Below are 13754 nucleotides of genomic sequence, written 5' to 3'. Positions count from 1 at the left end.
AGGTGGATGGCGTGCGTGGCGAGGGGTTAGCCACGACGGGCACGCGGCGGAGAGAAGCAGCCAGGGGTGGATTGTTGCGAGCGTCAGCAGGAGGAGGAGGAGAAGCCAAAAGGCTGGGAGGCAGACCAGGAAACGGGCAATAGATGGTGTTTCCTGGGAGGCGAGGAAGAGGAGGGCCCAGAAGAGAACCAGGCCGAACCAGATGAGAACAAGGACGGCAATAGCAGTCGGCGAAGGCTGGAAATGGTGAGTGTAGAGTGCCCACTCTTCGTATCAATGTCACCCTTCTTCTTGACCATTTCGCCTATAATCTTAAATGAACCAGTCGCTGGCTTCGCTGGATTCGCTGACTCCGCTCGCTCGCTGCTCACCCCGCAGCATCCCTAGGATCCGCATGCCTGACCTCCTCGTTGTGCCTATCATCCTCCTCCGTCCGCTTTTCCTCTTGCTTAGTGAGCAATCGCTGCTGTTCCTCCGGCTGCCTTCCCTGCTCATCCTCTTCGCCCGCCATGGGATTCTTCGCATCCTCTGCAGCCCCCTTGACGATCTCACTCGGGTTGCTGGTCGGCGGTTGATCCGTTGGTTTCGTACTAACCTCCTCCACACTCGCCTTGCCCTCGTGGAACCAGCCGCCTCTCTCCCATTGACCAGGCTCGTACAAGCACTGCCTGCGGATATCCTTGTCGACGATGGCCGCCATGATCTTACTCAGGCGGTCGAAGGAGACTGGCTTGAGGATCCAGGCGTCGAAGCCGGCGTCAATGTAATGCTGGCGGTCTTTTTCCATCAACGAGGCCGACACGGCGACGATGGGGATGCGGCCACAGAGCGCGGCGCGCGGGGAGTAGATGTTGGTGTGGGTCCTTTCGTAGGAGCGGATCATCTTGGTGGAGGTTAGGCCGTCGACGATGGGCATCTGGTGGGCTGTTAGAGCGATGTACGGAAGGGATAATTATTAAAGAATGGTTACCTGCATGTCCATCAGGACCACGTCAAAGTCCTTGGGACGTTCGCCAAACGCAGATGCACATTCCTCGCCATTGACGGTAAGATCCACGGTGTGCTGCATCTTCTCTAACCGCTTCTTAAGGATTCGACTGTTGACTGGATCATCCTCTGCTACGAGAACGCGCATTCTGTCCGAGGTGAGCTTCTCAGGCTCAGGCGCAGGCGCAGGCGCGGGTGGAGGCGACAACTCCCCTGGTTCGTCGTGAACTTCGTCGAGAATCGAACCCATCGTCGATCGCTGCGTAGGCGATGTGGCATCGTCCGGCAGACGGATAGCCCTGAGAGGCTGAGAGGAGAATGCGATAGGCACCTCACCGGGTGTCTCGGTATCAAGACTTCTTTGGTGAGGCGGGATCACAACTCTGCCTTCCGCCATCTCAAGGCTCTTGGCCCTAGTCCGTGGAGGTGACCCAGGGTCCATGCTGTTGCCCTTGGTAAGAGCAGGTCTCAGTGATCGCGAACTAGGGCTGCTGTCCCTTCCTCCGTGTCCTCCTCTTCGCCTCTCGACCAGATGTGGCGCTTGAAGATCCTCGATAAGTCGGTCAACATCGTCCCGTGCGCTTTCTGTTGGGGACGAGGTCCTGCCACTCCTGAAGCTTCGCAAGCTAGTCTTGCTCTTCAAACTGTCGGCGCTCTGTCTCCTACCCGCAGCCGGGTGGTTGATCATCGTTCCATTCACCTGCGAAGCGCTGCCGCTCGAACCGTGCCGTGACGTGGTCGGAGATATCAAAGTTCGTTCACCGCCGGGTTGTATCAAGCTGCTCAATGACTTTGACCGTTCAGGATGTGGTGTGACACTCCCGGAGTCTGAGGTAGTATCTGCTGGTGGCAGTGACGGCATGTCCTCGTCATCTGGCAGATCGAATGGGAACTGTATGACAAATCGTGTGCCCTTTCCCTCTTCCGATCTGACTCTGAGTTGCCCGTTCATGTTGCGGATGATGCGCGCCACAACCGCGAGACCGAGACCGAGCGCTGTTTTGTCGTCGTTGGCCTTGATCTGCTTGGAGCCTGGCACTATAGCATCCTCCAACGCATTGATGGGCTCAGACTGGACTTGCTCGAGGTCGTAGAAGAGTTGATCTAGTCTTTTCGGGTTGATACCAACACCGGTATCCGTGACCGCGATTTCGACTTTCGCATGGTCTTTGCTGGGTCTCGACGCAACATAGGCTTCAATCTTGACACCACCCTGACTGGTATGTTGAATGGCATTCGCTGTGATGTTCGAGATGGCCTGTCTTACACGGCGCTGATCACCTATGCATGACTTGGGAAGGCCCTCGTGTTCGACAACCTCGTAGTCGATGTTCTTCCGCCGGGCGTCGCCGCGGAACATGTCTGTCGCCTCTTTGATGGTCTCGCTCAGCTTGAACGACTCTCCCTTGATCAAAGGGCCTCCTTCCTCTGTCTTCGTCAAATCCAAAAGATCGTTGATGACGTAGATGAGCGATTTCGATGCCGAGTGCGACCGAGCCAGGTTCTCTCGAGTCTCCGGATCCAAAGATCCTTCGAGGGCAATTTCAAGATAATTGATGATGGCGTTCAGCGGCGTTCGAACCTCATGAGCAGAGTTGGCGAGTAGCAGTCGCGTCAACTGACTGCTCTGCAACGCTGCCTCCTTCTGTCTCCAGACTTCGATGAACTTGCCGTACACGAGGCATAATACCGAAGCAGCTTCTATCTCTTCTTCAGTCCATTCGCGACATTTGCCACCTACGGTCTCCGACCATGTCTTGAAGCTCTTTCTCGGCTCAAGGTAACCTTCGGTGCCCTCCTTAATGAACTTCTCATACGGGTTACCGGCCCATTTGACTTCTCGCAGCTGGCCCTTCCGGAAGAAAACGATGAAATCGTTGCCACCGACAGTCAGAGGCACGATCAACATGCCCGCAACGGTGTGGAATCCAGGCTCGTATCGAAGATCGGGGAAATCTTGTGTGATGTCCGTCGATGTCGTTACCGACTGGATCTTGCGCATCCTCAGGTATTCCAGCAGAACCAAAGCTTCCTGAGAATTCTCCATGCGACCAAGAATCTTCGTCTCGCCTCTGATCGACAACAGACCAAAGTCGGCATCAAACAGCTTCAGCAGGTCGTCCGAGGATGCGATAATGTAACCGGAGGGATTGAGTTGGGTGGGCACGGTGTTGATAAGCTTCCTAGCTTGTAAGCGTGATGCGTACGAAAGTCGCTCAATATTCCGAGACGCGGAGTCGCCAACCAAGCGGCACATTTTCCTGATCGGGAACGAAACTCGCATGCCGTGAGCGCCGTAAGAGTGACACGCGATGAGTCCCCATAAATCATTGAAGGCATTGATGGAGATAGACATAGAAGAGCGGACCGCCATGTTCGCCAAGTACTTCAAATGGATGGGTGACATGGCGCGCAGATAGGAATGTGTGAGGTCAAGAGGTGTCTCCAGGTCCTCGGCAGTGCGGCAGACGAGGCGAGCTGTTTCTTGGTCGCGGTCGTAAAGCAGGCGGACTTTGTTGAGCTTGTAGAGCTCTCTGGCTTGTTTGGGGATGTCTGACGCAGGGAAGTTGAGCCCTTTGTACAGGTCTTTCGTGGCGCGAGGATCGACAAGCTCAGTAACGACTCGTCCGTTGAATGTCTGGTCAAACTGGTATATCATAACGCGGTGGAAGCCTGTCAGTTCCTTGACAACGCCCACTAAAACCTGGAGGAACTTTTCGAGCGTAGGTGCCGCTGCTAGCTGCTCTTGAACCTGAGACATGATATTGAAAACTTCCATAACAGCAGCCTCGCCTTTCCTCTTTCTCGCACTTCGCAGTACTCTGAGGGGCCGGCTCTTTATTTCAGTACTCTCGAGGTACTCCTCTTCGGTAGGGTTACTGGACAATGTGTCCTCGGGAAGTTCGGGCGCCATATCGTTCGGTGGCACCAGAGGAAACTGCGGGTCATCTTCAAGTTCGAATTCGCAGATGATCAGCCCAGGGTTAGCGTCATTGATGTGAACTGCACACCATAGCTTTCGTGCCCGGGACACCCCGGGTACCTTGATCGATATTGTGAAGACCTCAGGACCGTTGGTCAAAACATCGGAGTCTTCGTCTTTAATGAAGTCAATGTGATCGAGAAGGATGTCGGCTTGTTCTTCGGATAGGATGTCTGTGAAACTCTCCAATGCGAACAGCTCATTTGGTGTCCGCCCGACGAACCTCTTAGAGTTCTCAGAGACCACACGGACAAGGAGGCCACCGTTCCCTCCAGGGTCGTCCTGAAGCGCAATCAGAAGACCAAATCCCTGCACAGCCCCCGGTATGTGGATGGGTTCGTCCTCGCAACGCTGCAATGTCTCGCCTTCTCGACCTGTGATAACCATATGCCCTCCCTCGGTAACGACATGCTTGAAGCGCGGTGTTATTAAACTACCTATCTCGCCGACGCTGCTGAGAGTGCTTCGGACCGAGTCACCACCGGGGGACGGTGGCAGATCTGCCGCCTTGACCGACGGCGACCGGCTGCCTTCTCCCACCTCACTATTCCCTGGACTCGAAGATGTGATTTCCTTGAATAGTGACGCAGGCAACTGCGATTCTGGTTTGTCCGGGTTTTGTGGTGTGGGGTTGGTGTTCTGCCGTGTCGGTGGTAGTCCTCCTCCCCTGGGAGTGGTCGATGGCCGCCGGGTCTGACCTTGACTTTTGGAGACGCGTGATCGGTTCGATGCTGTAGACCCCGAGGGCCGTCGCGAGTCGATCGGCCGAGAATACTGGTGGAGGTTGTCGCCAGCATGTTGTCCAGTAGGCTTCGGTGTAGCTGTTGGGTTGGGGTCCACGGAGATGACACTCCGTATGGGGAACACACGGTCAAGCGCAGACGGACTCAACGCGGCCGCCGAGGGCGAGTATGGTCCCACATTGGTGTTGACGTTGGGGTGGGTAGGCAGCGGGACGTTGTCTGACTTCGAGTTGTCCCCAGCGAAGCCGGCCGTCTGTGTATGGGCCTCCGGCGCCGACAATGGATCGTGGTCGTTGGGCGATGGCGGCGCGGGGGAGGTCTGGCCCGCATCGCCGTGGGACAGGGAAGCAGAGAGTTCGGCGTCCTGGGGCTGCTGTGGTGGTTGAGACATGGAGCGCGACTCCGTGTGGAGCAGCGCGGGGTTCTTGGTCGTAGGGGAGGCGGTGGCGGGCCTGGCGAGGTCGAGGGTGGTGGTTTGCGCCCGCACAAGAATGTGTCACTACTCTGCTCAGGCGTCCACGGACGACGATAACGCGCTGCGAAGGCTGCCGGGGGCGCGAATACTGGTCGAGCTCGCAGGCTTTGTCGCGATACTGCTTCCCTTGGCGATATGCAGGGAACAGAAAATACTGGGTGGGGATGGGTGGCGGAGAGAGGGGCCTACATAGAAGCGGCTCCTGGGATTATCAACGTCATGTGCTGGGCTGCAGGGTCCAGGGCCCAGGGGGAACAGAACCCCCACTCTCAGTGGTTTTCGTACAAATGTGGAGCATTCGGAACTCTTTATACCTCGGTACAATAACAATACGGAGAGAACACTCGCAACCTAAATTTGACAGCATTTGAGTTTGTACCAGCCAAAGCTGCTCCGTCCCGCAATATCAAACGGGTGGACGAGTAATTCGCCCAAGACGTAGTCAAGATGGAAGTGTTGCCAGGTTTGCGCCTGAACAACGCCCCGGCTAAGCCAACGATGCGGCTGTGCACCCACCATCCGCACTCCACTGTGCTGCTGAGCTTATTTTGATCCCGCTCCTCGCTCTCGCATCGGGATCGTAACGCCAAGTCAAGTTTCGCCAATAGCACAGTCACCATGCCCGGAGTGAGAGGCGTACAATGCTGGGAATGCCGACGGCGACGGCTGGTCTGCGACTCCATCCGCCCTAGATGTCGCAAATGTCAGGTCAGGGGCGTGGACTGCCCGGGGTATAATGGCAAGAAGCCCCTGAAGTGGCTGCAGCCACAACAGGTAAACTCGAAGGGCCCAGAAAAAATGATCATGCCTCGCGCTCTCAAGTCAGCGAGCGAGCGAGAGATGACCGCCGTCTTTGAGGCCATTGAGTACTGTAAGATCGCCGCGTGTCGCCATGCGAGATGTGCGAATATGCTAATTCCGCCGTCCATAGACGACTTGCATATCGCCCCTGACTTGGTCGCCACAGGGGCCAGCGGACCGCTTAATCCGTACTGGATGCCCCATGCCGCCGCTCCATATCTTTCAACGTCCTGTGCCCAGAGCCTCGTATGCTCCGCACTCTGCCACCGAGTCCTGCAGTCCAGTGAGGCACCGCCGTCCGACCAGTTTGTTCTGGTCCGGCGACTCCAACGACATCGGGGTGAAGCCATCCGCGCTTTAACTGCCGACCTAGGCTTGCCGGAACAGCAAGCATCCGATATGACACTGGCCGCAGTGCTGTTTCTTCTCTTGGTAGAGGTTGGTAACCTGCAATCAGGACAAGAGATATTGTATTTTTGAATCTAATCCCGCCATCTCAGCTGCAATACTCCTTTGAGCCGCCTGACTGGCGACATCACACCAATGGAGCAAGTGCCGTGATGCAGTTAAAGGGCGGCTTGACAGCCCTAGTGCTGACTCGCCCTGACTTCCACCACTTGCTTCGATTCTATGCTCTGTACGCCAGGCAGGTCCCGCTACTCAAGACCCACCCGCTAACTCTGTCGCAATAGGATCGAGATTATGGGGAGTACAACTTCGCCTTACGTAGAACCCGTGTCATCAAGTACCCAGCTCGAGCTCATCAGCCTGCTTCCGGCCCTGTATGGGAACGGCATGTCAACCTGCTTCCCCTGTCCCCCGGATCTACTCGCCGAAGTTATCCGCGTCAACCACCTTCGCTCGACGTTTGAGTGCCCCGAGTCTATTCCCGTGGATACCCTACCGGCTGCCCCAGAAGAAGGCAAACAGTGGGTAGCCCTGGACATCATCCGGCGCGTTAGAGCCTTCCCAACCAGCAGGTGGGCCTGCGAGGTTGTCTCTGCCATCCCTCCGGACTTACTCGAATCGCAAGGCGGTCTCGGCGGATGGCACTCTATGGCTTGTATCTACCAGTCGGCCATCGCCATCTACTGCATCCGTGCTCTTCTGCACGACACGAGCGAATTGTCCATGGACGCAGTACGCGCACCGGGCAGCTACGCCCCTTCACAAGGTCGTCTTGCTACCTATGAGGCGCTGGCGTCGGCAAGGCGAACATGTGCCGCAGTCCTCGTCAGCCGGCTGCGCGAGATCTGCAGGTACAGCCAGCTGCGCAAGATGGTTCTGTGGCCCCTGGTAGTCGCGGGGATTGAGGCAGAAGAGGACACAACGAAACAATTCGTTGTTAGCGAACTCAGATGGATCAGTAATGCCCTCGGAACGGCTGCGCCCCTGGTAGCGAAGGACCTGTTGGTGAAGCGCGTGTGGAAGCTCGGGTTAGGGAAGGGGACCTGGGACACATTGTTCGACCAACCATATGTCTTCGTCATGTAAAGGACATGGCTTGCCTTCCTCGGCATGTATTCAAGAGACGCGTCGCAGCCCCAAGACCGCAGAATACTGTGAAGCCGAGACTCGACGACTTCGGGCTTGAGGCAGTCCGATGTGGACAGTGGAGTGCGTGCTTACCCACCCTGGCTCCCGCCCTCTCACCTGGACAGGCTGAAGCACGAGTCGCCTGGACTCCATCAGATCCAAAACGGAAAGATATCTACAGCCGATCCGCTCCCATCACCCTTTCTGACTGTCTAGGTGAGTTCCGGAGACATTTGGTCAGGGCACGACTACATAACGGAGAGCGCCGGCCGGCACTGCCACGTCAGGTGGGGCCGCCTCGATTTTGGTCTTGGCCTTCTTTCCTTCCGTTTTAGGAAGGATCCAGACATCGTGGCTCCACGCCGCAATATTCGATGCTCGGGACGACCACGGACTCGGCCATTAGCGACTGAAAACTGCAATAAGCTAGGCTTCTCGACGTCTTAGGATCGTCTCGAGGCAGATCTCGATGGTGTGCCATGTAAATCATCTCACGCCCGACTCACGGGACTCTAGAGACATAAAAGGGCGCTCTCCCCTCCTCGAACCTAGCATGACGGCCATGACCAAACACACCCCGACACATCATCAAACAGCATTTGTAAACCATGGCACCTCTTCTTGGACTGCTTCCTCTGTTACTTCTCGGATGGATCCCTTCCACCATTGCGGGCTCTCTCCGCCCGCGCATCTTGGCCGACACCAACAGAGATGGAGTAGTCACCCAGCTCGACGATGCCGACAAGCAGCGCTGGACAGCTCGCCGAGGAGCCATCTTCCTGCCCAACATTGGAGACTCATCCCACCGCTGTCCCATGGCCGACCTTACCGGCAAACCCCTCTCCAACCATGAGCTCTCCCGCTGCCACGACTCTTCCGGAGACCACCTGCTGCCGTCGAGCGCACAGTATGCTGCTCCGCTGCTTACGCTGCCACTTTCGGACGTCTCCGATGAGGCTGAAGGCTGCATCTACATCGAGCCGGCCCATGCCAGCAACCGAGTCCGTTTGTTTTGGAACGAGACCGACATGATGACGGGCTACTCGAGCGTCTGGGCCGTCGTTAACCGGCAGATCACCTTCAACGCCACGACTTTACGCAAGGGCATCTCTCTTGCTCTGGACGGACGCGAGCTCGTGACCGACTCGAAGGTTTGGGATGGCTCGATTAAGGTTGTGTTCGAGGTGACAGACGGCAACCGCACCGTTCGCGACTCCGTTGCCATGAAGCAGGCCCCCGTGCTGTTGCATCACCATCTGCAGCGGACCGAGGTCGTGCTCAGCAGCGCCGCTGGGGACAACCAAACCGTCGGATCGCGCTGGCAGGCTCACTTCCTCCGCGGCGTGGAGGATGCGGTGAGCGGCGACACGCCCATCGTGTTGTTTAACCAAAGCACGGACCGGACCGACATCTGGGCGCAGGACTTCCTCGAACCAGGCTACGCCAGCATGCCCGGCCCAGACGGACCCGTCTCGATCCGTGTACTTCTCCGTTCCGCCCAGTCCGGACGCGAGTCCGGGCGCCAGGTCTTCTCCCAGCTCCGCAGCGCTGGAATCGGCGGCTTCCAACCAGGTGCTGGCTCCGGCTTCGGCTGGGAAGAGATCAATTCCGGCGGCAACATCGAGACCATCCCACCCTATACCTCGCGCTCGGGCAAGCGCTGGCCAAACGGCCGCATCGTCATGGGCAACCACTTCGAGACACCCCCAGCCGAGTCTATGACCACCTTCCTGCGTAGCCAAGGCACCCAAACCCCGCTCTTCATCGAGGCCGGCTGGCTCGTAATCGGTCACGTCGACGAAATGGTGCAGTTCCTGCCCACCAACGCCACGAAGCTGGGCTTCACCATCGCCATCGCCGACACCGCCGCCGCCATTGACCTTCTTCGCACCGCCAACGCCTCCGGCCACGGCGACGTGCCCTTCCTCTCCTATACCGGCGATGCCACCCCAGACGAACTGACGCTCTTCCTCGACCCAGCCCTGCTCTTGCCCAACACAACCATCGCCACCGTCCTCGCCGACCCGACCTTCCACAAAACCCAAGCCTACGCACAGAAGTACCTAGACCAAAACTTGCGCACCCTCCTCCGCGAGGTGCCCCTCCAAGAGAAAGACATCCTCCGCGTCCCCACCCTCTTCAAGGACGCCACTTCGGACCCCTGGATCCACTTCCCCACGCCGGACGGCCTGCCGCCCAGGATCAGCACGCCGCGCGCGGGGGAGAAGCAGCTGAAGGCGATGGTGCCGCAGGCGCTGAACGGGCTGGTGCTGGGCAACGGGAAGTATGTCGCGCCGCAGCAATGGGGGCCTGTCGTCGAGGGAAGGGATATCTTTGCTGATTCGGTGGAGAAGATCTATGGCAGCGTGGGCATGCAGGTGAGGTGGGTGGATGATTATATGAGCCATCATGTTCGCGGCGGGGAGGTGCATTGTGGGACGAATGCGCTGAGGGAGATGGGCAAGTGGTGGGAGACGGAGTAGGCACCACCTTAGGTAGTATTGGTGGTTGAGGAGTAGGCGATGGAGGTGTGGAAGTCAATGAAGGGTGATCGGTGTGTGCATGGGGAGAAGTGAGGGAGAGGAAAGGGGTTGATTTTTCACTTCTCTTTTAACCTCATTTCTTTAGATTTGATCGTGGTTGGGATTTAATGGCAGTGTAGGTTGCAGTGGATATAGATAGAATTTGGTTGGAGATAGGGGTGGAGTACCAGTAGAAATACACGAGTTTGGATAGCTTCCAAGAGTCTAGATGAACTGGCGATCCTTGATGGGCGGACACAGCTTACCGTGCAGTCATCTACCGTCCTGCTCTTCTGTGTACCAGTACGTTCTGGGCCTTGTTAGTTTATGATCACTGCCCTGAGTATCAAAACGAGGGGAAGAGAGGTAGGAGTGTGTGTAAACGATTCTTATATTCATATACCAGAAGAACTGCTGGGTGCTTTCAGAACGCTGTTATTTCAATGGGGATCACCGCTGCCATGTGTCACGCTTTCCTCTTCCCCCATCTCATTTGGGATGCCACGGTTCACGTATATTGCCACATCACCAAAATTCTGGCTCTCGTGCTGTGGAAACGGCAGCTCAACATACTCATCCATCATCCGTATCACGCGTGGCGAAACCGGGTCCGGGTCACTAATCAAGTTCCGGCCTGTTAAGACTCGTTCTCTCATCAAGAAGATATTGCGAATGCCAGACTTACACCTATCCCTCGGCTAAAGTGCGGCCTGACCCTGAGTCCACCACTCTATTCCAAATGATGATGGCGGGCCCGGGGTCGGCGATGTCCGCTATGATCTGCCGTACTGGGATGCTCGGGTTGACAGAAATGACCACGCTTGCTTCGTCGATTTCGAGAAAGGCTGCAGGGTCTTCGACAACGGTGATGCCGTCTTCTTCGAGGACCCGCTTATCGAGTGGCGTGTAGAGCGGGTCCTGGGCATAGCATGGCATTCCAACCGTGCTCCTGCTGCTACTACTGCTATTGCTCTCACCCGGTGTCGTCGGATGCGCAGCACTCGCTGATAAATGATCTCGCAACGCCAGGGCCAAGGCGTGCTGGGCCATGCTGCGCCGGTAGGAGGAGTGATCGTTTGCCTTTGTCATGGTGCCGCAAGCGAGCGCAACAACCTTGCGGATGCCCACAGGGAGTACAGCGGAGGCGAGGGCGGCCTTGATGTATCCGAAGGCCTCATGGCCGAAATTTTCCTTCGCCGCTGCGAATCTCCGCTTCACCGTGTGGTAGTCCGCCTCCGGCCAGTCGGCCAAGAGCTCCTTCGTCTTTCGGTCCCGCCTTTCCGTTCTATGCCATACCATGACTGGTAGATAGGCATAGAGGCTGCCTTCAGGTAGGCTCAGAAGACGCTGTATGCTGCGGTAACCAAGAACCGGTACCTTGCTGTTCCGAGGTAAGAGTATGAAATTTTATGGGACGGAGAAAAGGAGCGCGTGGAAGTGGACGGCGGGTAACTGGCCAGGTGTGATACCTACGTTTTATAAATACCATCATGGTCAGGACGATGATCGGGAACTTCGATTTGATCTCTCTCTATAGGAAACCGGACGAGATGCCCATTGAGGTTGTGCACCAGGATTTCCTTGTACAGCATGACTTCATCGTCCAAGCAAATCCGCACGCTGTGAAGTTGAGTTCTCAAGCCCTGAAGTGCGTGTTTTGAGAAAAGAGTAGCACCGGTTTCGTAGCGGGTCTTGATCAGTTCCTGCTGCGTTGCCATTGTCGGGATCAAACCGGCAAGCGTGTATAAAATGTAATAGGAGCAAGATGAACAGCTTAGGTAAGGTAGGTAGGTTTGAATGTATGAGTGACGGGTTTCCGAGAGATCGAATTGGGAACTTCCAGGGTTTTGCGAGGCCATCTACCTAACGTCACATTTCTCACACTAAATTCCGTGTACGGGAGCCAGTTTCCGTGTGGGACTCTTACACCTTGAAGGGCCGGGAGTAGGTAAGAGCGAAGAAGCAGCGGTTCGTGGAATGGAAATAGCGGGCCGCAGCGTGGCGCTCTGGGCAAGCAAATTCAGAATTACACCTTCATTGGAAGTGCCTAGCGGGTAGTTACACACAAATCTTTGCATTTCCATTCTTGCAAGGCCAAAAGTCAGTCATTTCCCTGTGGTCACAAGAGAAGTGCCGCGTATTGGCGTCACTAGATGTTAGACTGTTGGTATGTACCGGTATGTATTGTATTGTATGTAGCAGTACAGTACGGATACCTCTTACAGGTTTAGCGCACTCAGAATCCGCCAAATGGTCAGCCCAAGCCATGCGAGGACCTTGTGCTAGGCACTCGCGTCGGCGATAACGTTAACTTGGCTAGCTTCTCCCTTCGAGACCTGAATCCCTGTCAACGGAAATTAGCTGCCAGAAATTGCCATGTGAATAAATAAGGGCCCCTTTTCTCCCAAGACGCGTCCGCCGGGAGCTCGCGGCCTCCGTCAACACACCACACCACACCGCAGTCCAACACCTCAACGGCTTATCAATGCACTATCCGGCTGCGCTCGTGGCCCTCGCGGCCCTCGTCGCGCCGTCGGCCGCCTCGCCCAACGGCTGGTCATCGCCAAAGTCGGCGCCCGATGGCCCCACCAAACTGGACGACTGCGGGTGCTGGCCGATCTACCAGGCAATGCTCAAGTGCCAAAAGCTCAAGGGGCCCAACAGCAACATCGACGACTGCGTCTGCATCCCCAATCCGGACGGGTGGTACACGTCGCTGAACGGCTGCCGGGCGTGCCTGTCGCCGGGGTCGTACGACGACAACGATTTCTTCGACAACCTGTCGCGCACCATCAGCCAGCTGTTCGTCTCGTGCACCAACGTGGGCGGCGGCATCAACAGCCCCGACGGCGAGAGCATCTGCGCGAGCAACTACTATTTCCAGGCGTGCGCGTCGCTCAGGACCGATGGGCAGCCCAGCTGGGCCAGCTACGAGGTCTTCAAGGACGGGACGGGAGGGAATGGGACATACGTCTTGGATATTGCCGAGTACGGCGCGAGTTCGTCGGCTGCTTCGAGTGCGACGACGGATACTGCTACGTCGACCACTGCGACAACCTCAGGTAGCACGACCGCTACCGGCGCCACCACCACCGATTCCACTACCGGGGGCTCAGAAACCACCGGCACGTCTGTCGCTTCCACTTCCACCACCGTGGTAGAAACAACTTCTGCACCGGCTGCCACGACGAGCAGCCCATCATCCGCCATGGGCTATGCAGGCTCTCGGTCGCAGGCTGGGCGTATCGTTGGTTTGGTGTTTGCGGTGGGGGTTGCAGTGGTGTTGGTGTGAGGCCTTGTCGATACGTCAGCGATCTAAGCTAGTTGTCGCCAACAATGTGTATTGTACAATATTTTGGATATTCTTGCATGATATTCTGAGGATATACCCTGTTCAAGTCATAGCGATTGATTCATTTACGCTACGAATGCAGATCTCTGAGTTCTATGGGGCCAAGAATCGGGCCGAACCCGCAACCACCAGTCGGAACCACACTCGACTCATCGGGTATGGTGTAGCGGTAACATCGTTGACTCTCACTGCAAAGCAGTGACTGCTCTCTCAACAGCCCCGGGTTCGACTCCCGGTATCCGAGACAACATCCCTTTTGCACCTGTCTCTAAGTTCGAAGGAGTTTCGAATGAGTTCTTAAAATGTGGGGTTCCTTTAGGGGGGTTATTCTTTCTTTCGTTTTTCTTTTTTATTT

General features: G+C 56.6%; 5 protein-coding genes and 1 non-coding gene across 6 annotated transcripts; 4 read left to right on the top strand and 2 right to left on the bottom strand.

Annotated features, from left to right (window-relative positions):
• Positions 1 to 148: 148 nt before the first annotated feature.
• Positions 149 to 5377, bottom strand: B0T15DRAFT_3749 (uncharacterized protein). The gene is made up of 2 exons (XM_062864222.1): positions 971 to 5377; positions 149 to 916 (listed from the first exon to the last, which is right to left on the bottom strand). Exons 1-2 carry the CDS (start codon positions 5102 to 5104, stop codon positions 368 to 370), a joined length of 4683 nt encoding a protein of 1560 aa, XP_062725240.1. The 5' UTR covers positions 5105 to 5377; the 3' UTR covers positions 149 to 367.
• A 615-nt stretch (positions 5378 to 5992) lies between these two features.
• Positions 5993 to 7483, top strand: B0T15DRAFT_488189 (fungal-specific transcription factor domain-containing protein; the record flags this gene model as incomplete). Its single annotated transcript, XM_062866480.1, has 4 exons — positions 5993 to 6059; positions 6120 to 6427; positions 6490 to 6626; positions 6682 to 7483. 4 exons carry the CDS (start codon positions 5993 to 5995, stop codon positions 7481 to 7483), a joined length of 1314 nt encoding a protein of 437 aa, XP_062725239.1.
• A 423-nt stretch (positions 7484 to 7906) lies between these two features.
• On the top strand, positions 7907 to 10075 carry B0T15DRAFT_3732 (uncharacterized protein). The gene has a single exon (XM_062864215.1). The coding sequence runs from the start codon at positions 8134 to 8136 to the stop codon at positions 10006 to 10008; it is 1875 nt and encodes a 624-aa protein (XP_062725238.1). The 5' UTR covers positions 7907 to 8133; the 3' UTR covers positions 10009 to 10075.
• Positions 10076 to 10734: 659 nt separating this feature from the next.
• Positions 10735 to 11765, bottom strand: B0T15DRAFT_506238 (uncharacterized protein; the record flags this gene model as incomplete). Its single annotated transcript, XM_062867560.1, has 2 exons — positions 10735 to 11428; positions 11521 to 11765. The coding sequence occupies 2 exons, from the start codon at positions 11763 to 11765 to the stop codon at positions 10735 to 10737; spliced, it is 939 nt and encodes a 312-aa protein (XP_062725237.1).
• Positions 11766 to 12424: 659 nt separating this feature from the next.
• B0T15DRAFT_3714 (uncharacterized protein) lies at positions 12425 to 13575 on the top strand. Its single transcript, XM_062864202.1, has one exon. It carries the CDS (start codon positions 12533 to 12535, stop codon positions 13337 to 13339), a length of 807 nt encoding a protein of 268 aa, XP_062725236.1. The 5' UTR covers positions 12425 to 12532; the 3' UTR covers positions 13340 to 13575.
• B0T15DRAFT_t35 lies at positions 13552 to 13643 on the top strand. Its single transcript has one exon. It is a non-coding gene; the product is annotated as a tRNA-Glu (tRNA).
• The last annotated feature ends 111 nt before the right edge of the window (positions 13644 to 13754 follow it).

This window comes from Chaetomium strumarium (assembly GCF_033439665.1).
Source record: "Chaetomium strumarium strain CBS 333.67 chromosome Unknown B0T15scaffold_1, whole genome shotgun sequence".
NCBI lineage: Eukaryota > Fungi > Ascomycota > Sordariomycetes > Sordariales > Chaetomiaceae > Chaetomium > Chaetomium strumarium.
Note: the sequence above shows the minus strand (reverse complement) of the source record. Positions and strands in the feature narration are given on the sequence as shown.

What these genes read in the sequence shown, in the direction of transcription:
- B0T15DRAFT_3749 (XM_062864222.1), bottom strand. Translation starts at nt 5,104, where the DNA reads ATGTCTCAACCACCACAGCAGCCCCAGGACGCCGAACTCTCTGCTTCC. An exon ending in TGGTCCTGATGGACATGCAG is followed by an intron (nt 917 to 970) that starts GTAACCATTCTT and finishes ACAGCCCACCAG; the next exon opens with ATGCCCATCGTCGACGGCCT.
- B0T15DRAFT_3732 (XM_062864215.1), top strand. Translation starts at nt 8,134, where the DNA reads ATGGCACCTCTTCTTGGACTGCTTCCTCTGTTACTTCTCGGATGGATC.
- B0T15DRAFT_3714 (XM_062864202.1), top strand. Translation starts at nt 12,533, where the DNA reads ATGCACTATCCGGCTGCGCTCGTGGCCCTCGCGGCCCTCGTCGCGCCG.